The sequence below is a fragment of the Piliocolobus tephrosceles genome, chromosome X, assembly GCF_002776525.5.
Source record: "Piliocolobus tephrosceles isolate RC106 chromosome X, ASM277652v3, whole genome shotgun sequence".
Taxonomy (NCBI): domain Eukaryota; kingdom Metazoa; phylum Chordata; class Mammalia; order Primates; family Cercopithecidae; genus Piliocolobus; species Piliocolobus tephrosceles.
The window spans coordinates 85296121-85303436 of NC_045455.1; the positions used below are offsets into that span (position 1 = coordinate 85296121).

Genomic DNA, 7316 nt, shown 5'->3' on the forward strand with positions numbered 1-7316 from the left:
AACAACAATGGACTGTCTATTTCAAACTAGCTGGAACTGAGAACTTGAAATGTTCCCAACACACAGAAATGATAATCAAGGTGATGAAAACCCTAAACACTCTGACTTCCTCGTTACACAATCCACACATGTAACAAAATATCACATGCACCTCACAAATAGCTACAAATATGTGTATCAATAAAAATAATTATTAAAAAACCGAAAGGCCCACATCCCAGGAAACTCCTCAATGCCAGGCAAATCGGGATTATTGATCACCTGACCACCCTCCAAAGCAAGTCCAGGCATGAGGAGGCCAGGGGGCCACTTCCATCCTGCAACGTGCCATGCCTTCCCTATCACCAAGAAGAAAAGAAAAGCCCAGCTTGGATAGTGGAGCACTGCTCTCTAGAGAGAGCTCAGAGAAGAAGCAACTATCCTGAAGCAGTCAATGCCAAGGAGCTCCTGCTGGATGAGGTTTGGCAGTGCAAGCCAGGAGGGGCTTCAGCCTGGACCATCAGACAGGCCTGGAAAGCAAGGCTCATTCAGCCCTCCCCCTTGAAATGAGAGATCCTCTTGCCTGAGCATCACACATGAGGCACATGGATTCAGGCCTCAGACCACGCCAGACTCCATGTTCCATCATCTCTGTTGCCTAAGCAGGCAACTTGGGGAGAGCTGAGGGAGGCTTCACATCCTTCCTAGGACTGTGACCATCATGATACTCACCTGGGGAATAACGGAGACCCACCTATTACTGTCCACCTCGACTGAGAGTTCAATCCTGATGAATGGCTCCCCTATAAGAGCTGGCTTCTCTGTTGGGGGTCCTGGAATCTTGACTACACCCTGCCATCTTCCAAGTTTTGCTGTTTCTGCAAAGTGGTACCTGGCAAGACAGCAGCTGGATCACTGTCCCTGTGAACTGAGTGACCAGTGGGACATTTACTGAGATGGTGCTATGGTCTGAGCGTTTGCACCCTCCCAAAATTCCCATGTTGAAATCGAATCCCCATTGTGATGGCGTTAGGTGGTAGGGCCTTTGGGAAGAGGCCCATGTTGTGAGACAAATCTGTCCACACTGTGGGAAATGGCTCAACATACACACTTCATTAAATACAGCCAGCCAGCGATTCATAAACTCATTCATTCATTTATTCCTTGGCTTGCCAGTATTTGGGGGCACTTATGATGGGCCTGGCACTATCTTAGGTTCCCGCAGGGAATTACAGAACATTTTAAACTGTATAACATTGAAGTGCTGGGCACGATGCTAGCATATGAAGATACCAACCTAATTGACACGGCTGTGTGAAGAGGGATGGATGTCATAAAAGATCTTCGAGGAATTTTTCCAGAAGTCAGATGTGTATTTTTTTTTTTATTTGAGATGGAGTCTCACTCTGTTGCCCAAGCTGGAGTGCAGTGGCATGATCTTGGCTCACTGCAACCTCTACCTCCTGGGTTCAAGCAATTCTCCTGTCTCAGCCTCCCAGTAACTGGGATTACAGGCACCTGCCACCATACCTGGCTAATTTTTGTATTTTTAATACAGACAGGGTTTCACCATATTGGCCAGGCTGGTCTTGAATTCCTGACCTCAAGTGATCCACCCACCTCGGCCTCCCAAAGTGCTGGGATTACAGGCGTGAGCCACCGCGCCCGGCCAGGATGTGTATTTTTAATATTATCATTCAGTTTGAGGAAAACAAACTAGTTGTTTGTTGGTATAGAGATACATCCCCCGAAAGCCATTAACAAAACCCCTCAACTATCAGCTTAAAACACGTCTCTGCATTTTATTTTAAGAAAACATAAAACTGGTCACAAAACATCTTCAGAGAACAGGATAAGTGAGGAAACAAATGAAATGCATGGGAGTAGCAAATTTGGGGCCACGGTCATTTTCAAGGGGCGGAGCTGACATGAAATCATTTTGTTCCCGGAAAAGCACGGTTAACTCAAGCTGTGAAGCCCAGATGGCCAATAGATTTACAGCCATCTAAAGAGGAGCAGAATCCTTTCAAGAGTTGAATTATGATGACTTGTAGTATTGATTAGATGAGAGCACCAACCCTGTATTCAGCAGAGAGTTAGGGAATGAGAAGTAGAGGGGAGATGGTGGTGGTGATCGTCTTTATGTAGTTTTCGAAGTCACTTCCGAAAAAGAAGATGAGGTAATAGTTGAATATGCCAGCGACGGACATGAGGAACAGGAAGAGGATGATGCGTTTCCCAAATATGTAGCCAGGGGTGCTGGAAGAGAAGGAAAAAGAAAACTGTAGATGCAGTGCAAATGACACCAATTTCACACACACAAAAATGTTACCCCTTTTAGATACATGGGGTTTAAATTATAGCTCCCTGGATTCAACAATGCTCCATTTTCCCATTTACTTCGTACGAAGGATGGAAGTGTCTCAGCTATTACTAGCCATTGAACTTATTTCCAACCCAAGCGAAGAGAGCCTAGACCTCAAAACCCATTACCACGAGGGCTCTCATGATTTCCTTAACTCCAGAGCTCCCTGATGGCCTGAAGGTGGCAGGTTCTGTTGATCACTGGGCATCCTCACTGAGCATTAGGACCATTAAGACCCTCTCTGCAGCTGCCGCTAAGGACAGACACGTGTGCAATGCAGGACTGTGTTCGAAGTGAAGTTTAAATGAGCCGATAAAACCGGTGGAACCTGAAAGGTGCTTCGGCATCTGAGGGCTCATTTTATTCTCCTGAGGCTGCCTGGAGTAATTCACGTTTACATTCATGAGAGCTGGGCACCCAGCAATGGGAGACAGGCCCTTGCATTTTTGAGTGGAGAGAGAGACTTGGTTTTTGTTGTTATTGCTGTTGTTTGTTTGTTTATTTTTGAGATAGAGTCTCACTCTGTAGCCCAAACTGGGGTGCAGTGGTGCAATCTCGGTTCACCGCAAGCTCCGCCTTCTGGGCTTAAGTGATTCTCATGCCTCAGCCTCCCAAGTAGCTGTAACTACAGGCACGTGCCACCACGCCCAGCTAACTTTTTGTATTTTAGTAGAGATGGGGTTTCATCATGTTGGCCAGGCTGGTCTTACACTTCTGAGTTCAGGCGATCCACCCACCTCGGCCTCCCAAAGTGCTGGGATTATAGGCGTGAGCCACCACGCCCAGCGAAGACATGTTTTAATATACTCTATCCTTCTCTCCAAGGCACTAAATCCTAAACTGCATCCACCAGTGAGATGTGACCTTCTAATGGCACGCAGAGGCCACCCTGCGTCTGCCCTCCCTCTGCAGAGCCCTCCTCTGACTGCCGCCATGTCTGGCCCATTGAGTGGTGCTAACAGGTTGGGAAAGTCCAAATGACTCAGGAGGTTGTTAGTAAAGATCCCGGGAAGGCGCCCTTAGGCAATCAGGACCGCACAACGAGATGAGCCAGCTCAGCCCAGCAGCTAACTTCATGCTGCCAAGTGCCGTTTCCTGCCATAATCAGAGAGAGCAGCATTTGGCATCCACAGGTTTAATATTAGAAATCTTGTCAATTTGAAAGGCACCCCACATGCTCATAATATAACTCATAATTTATTTTTATTTATTTATTTATTTATTTATTTGAGACTGGGTCAAACTCTATTGCCCAGGCTGGAGTGCAATGGCACGATCTCAGCTTACTGCAACCTCCACCTCCTGGGTTCAAGCGAGTCTCCTGCCTCAGCCTCCTGAGTAGCTGGGATTACAGGCGCCCGCCACCATGCCCAGCTAATTTTTATATTTTTGGTAGAGACAGGGTTTCACCATGTTGGCCAGGCTGATCTCGAACTCTTGACCTCAGGTGATCTGCCTACCTCGGCCTTCCAAAGTGCTGGGATTATAGGTGTGAGCCACCCTGCCCAGCCAACTCGTAATTTTTCTACAGCAGGAGTCTGAAACTCACTCAGCCATTACGTATCAAGCTCCTTGCTACTCAAAGTATGGTCCATGGACCAGCAGCATCAGCCCCCACTGGAAGCTTGTCAGAAATGGGAAATCTCAGGTCTCTCTGGAACCTAATGAATCAGCATCTGCATTTTAACAAGCTCCCTGTGGGACCCACTCACATGGGAAAAGCACTGCTAGCTGACACCAGCCCTGTTCCTTAGCCAGCTTCATTCTCTCCCTGTTTTCCTGTTCAGTTATGTTCATGAGATAAGACATCTTTACTAGCTCCTTACGGGGGAAAATAAACATCCCGAAAGAGGGTGTTGTGGGCTGAATTAGGTCCCTTCCAAAATTCATATGTTGAATCCTTACCCTCAGTTCCTCAGAATGGGACTGTATTTGGAGACAAGGTGTTTAAAGAGATGATTAAGGTAAAATGACCTCATATGGGTGGACCCTCCTCCAGTATGACTGGGATCTTAAAAGAGGACATTTGGACACAGACATGCTCAGTGGGAAGACAACGTGAAGACACAGGGAGAAGGTGGCGCTCTTCAAGCCAAGGAGAGAGGCCGCAGGAGAAACCCACCCTGCCCACACTTTCATCTTGGACTTCTAACCTCTAGGACTGTGAGAGTATAAATTCTGTGGCTTGAGCCCCCCGGGCTGCAGTACTTTGTTATGGCGGCCCCAGCAGATGAGTACAGAGCCCCCTGCTAGTGCTGGTAAGGGACGTGAAAATAAAATAAAGAAGTCCAAGTAGGGATATTTTTTAGCCAGAGAATAGAGGGTTCAGATAAATTAAATTGTGAAAAGTCAAATATCATGGTGGCTCAGATTTATCACACGAATGAGGCCACCATATGCTCATTACAGAAACAAGAAAAAGTGATTTGCAAAGCTGTTTTACGTTCAAGATAAAACTGAAGTGAAAAATGAAATGGCCGCGCCTCCTGATGAAATAGTGGTGTTCTTCAATTCAGGTACGATTCTTCCAAGGTCTCAGGGCATGTGGTTCCCGCAGCGTTAGGACTAGGGTGCTTTAACTCTTCCCAGGCCATGCACAGGGTGTGGAAGATAAAAGCTCAGCTTCCTGCTCCCTTGTCTGCAGGGCTCAGGGAATGTGACCCCAGGTCGGGCACCTCATTAGCTGTACCTTTAAGTATCTCAGGTTTGGAGATGGGGCCACAGCTGTGGCAAGTGAGCATGGTGGGCAGATGCCAAACCTGCCCCAGGCTCAGGCCAAGCTGCGGAGAATCTGAAATGCTGTGAGCAGGGAAGGAAGAGTCTGGGGGCCGAGACAGGGCACTCCAGGGTCATTAGCCCTTGAACAAGCAAGATATCTCTTTCATGTTTCTTTTTTTTTTTTTTTATACCAACCACAGAAGACTCACTAATCTTTCATTGTTTCTAAAAGTTGGTACATAATTCTAAATGAGTGAGGAAGGTCAGAATTAAATTATTAATGAAGGAAGTTGGGACTTCCTTCATTCTCACAGCCATCCTATGGGGGCGTATTGTGAACCTGTTTTCCATCTAGGCAAACAGAGCAGAGAGCTTGCACGATTTGCCTCAGGTCCCACAGCCAGCAAGAGGCAACGTAGGTGTTCAGAGCTGCCTGTGTGAGGCCGGAGTCCAGCGCTTTGCACTGCAGTGACTTCCTAAGGAGGCCTTCAGACTTTGGAGACTAGGATTTGGCTATTAGTTTTGAAACAGCTGTGCCCTCCACAGGCAGCATAAACTTACATGAAAACACAAAAGCATCCTGCTAAACAATTCCCATCTCAAAGGTGCTAACCACTCCTAGGATGAGGTGCCATAGTGTGGGAGATGAGGGCGCCCAAGCACCCAGAGCCCTGAGTTCCACCCAGGCGTCGTGGGTGGCTCATGCCTATAATCCCAGCACTTTGGGAGGCCAAGGCTGGCAGATTGCTTGAGTTCAGGAGTTCGAGACCACCCCACCTCAGCTCTCTGTGGCCCCCCCACCAGTCACCACCCCTCTCCCACTTCCCACCCCAGGTTCTTAATGTGCACAAAATACGAGGTAGGAACAGAAAACATTACAGTCCCTTCTTGTTTTACAATTCTGTTCTTTTCAGAACTTACGGAAGTCTCACTGTAAGCCTGGTGACCTCTAAAGAAAATAAAAATTGTAAGCTCTGTGAGGACAAGATATTTCTCCTCTGCCCACCCACAAATATCCAATAAATCAGGACCTCCGCAAATATTTCTGAAGTGAATGAATCATTTCTCAGAAAAGAGGAGTGAACAGCCTTCAGCGATTCCCAAACTCCAGTGTATATAAGAATCACCTAAAGAATGTGTTCTCTGAGAATGCAGAATCATCTGAGAATGCGAATGTTCAGGCTTCCTCTGGCAGAGATTCTGATTCATAAGTCTGGGATGGGGCCCAGGAATCTGTATCTTTCATAAGTACCACAGATGATTCTAATACTGTTGTTTGGCGGGTTTTGCTTTTAGAAACAGCAGCCTTGATATCCATCTACGCTCCCCGGCCTTCCAAAAGAAGAATGTTTCTTCTCAAACTCCGGTGAAGTATCACCATACTCCACACTTGCAAGGGCCCACAGACTCTAGAACATTGATGCTGAGGAGGAGAAATGACAGCGAGGAATCAGTCTTCTTGCATTTTGAGAACTAGGTCTATGTTTATTTTGGTGAGTTGAATATTTTTGGTCTTGCAATGTGCCCCTGGCTCTAGGAGACACCTTGGGTCTCCTTGGGGACAAAGGCTCTGTTATGTTCACTGTTATTCCTTCAGCAACTGACCTGGTACCTGGCACAAAGCAGGTAGCAAATATCTACTGAATGAATGTTGAGTGAATGAGGAGTGAGTGAGCAACTAAGGAGAAGGAGGAGTAGGGTAACCTGAGTTCACTGGCCTCAAGAGTTGGCAGTCATTGCCCACCCACCATTGAGCTGAGAACTTCAAATTGCCAAGAGGATCAGTGGGAGCTCCGACTGAGGACAGGACTCTGAGGGATAGGAAGAGGGAGCAACCTAGTGCCCGCTGGGGAAGGTAGGTGATAAAAGGCCAAGAGTCAGTTGCCAGTTGGTGCCAGGTGCCATTGAGTTTGGGCCCAGGTGATAGCTTAAATGAATGAGGAAGAAACCAAGATTCAGGCTGGGCATCATGGGTGGCTCATGCCTATAATCCCAACACTTTGGGAGGCTGAGGCTGGCAGATTGCTTGAGTTCAGCAGTTCGAGACCAGCCTGGCCAACATGGCGAAACCCTATCTTTACTAAAAATACAAAAAATTAGCTGGGTGTGGTGGTGCACACCTGTAGTCTCAGCTACTCAAGAGGTTGAGGTACAAGAATCACTTGGACCTGGGAAGAGGTGGAGGTTGCAGTGAGCCAAGATCAGGCCACTGCACTGCAGTTTGGGCGACAGAGCAAGACTCTATGTAAGGTGA

The 7316-nt window shown here is 47.3% G+C and overlaps 1 protein-coding gene across 1 annotated transcript in view; it reads right to left on the bottom strand.

The window, feature by feature from the left end:
• Window positions 1-1756: 1756 nt before the first annotated feature.
• ALOX5AP (arachidonate 5-lipoxygenase activating protein) overlaps window positions 1757-7316 on the bottom strand; it is a 46056-nt gene continuing 40496 nt past the window's right edge. Inside the window, exon 6 of the mRNA XM_023208771.1 lies at window positions 1757-2238. Within this exon, the coding sequence (XP_023064539.1) occupies window positions 2076-2238 (163 nt within the window). The 3' untranslated portion in view covers window positions 1757-2075. The remainder of the gene's footprint in view (window positions 2239-7316) is intronic.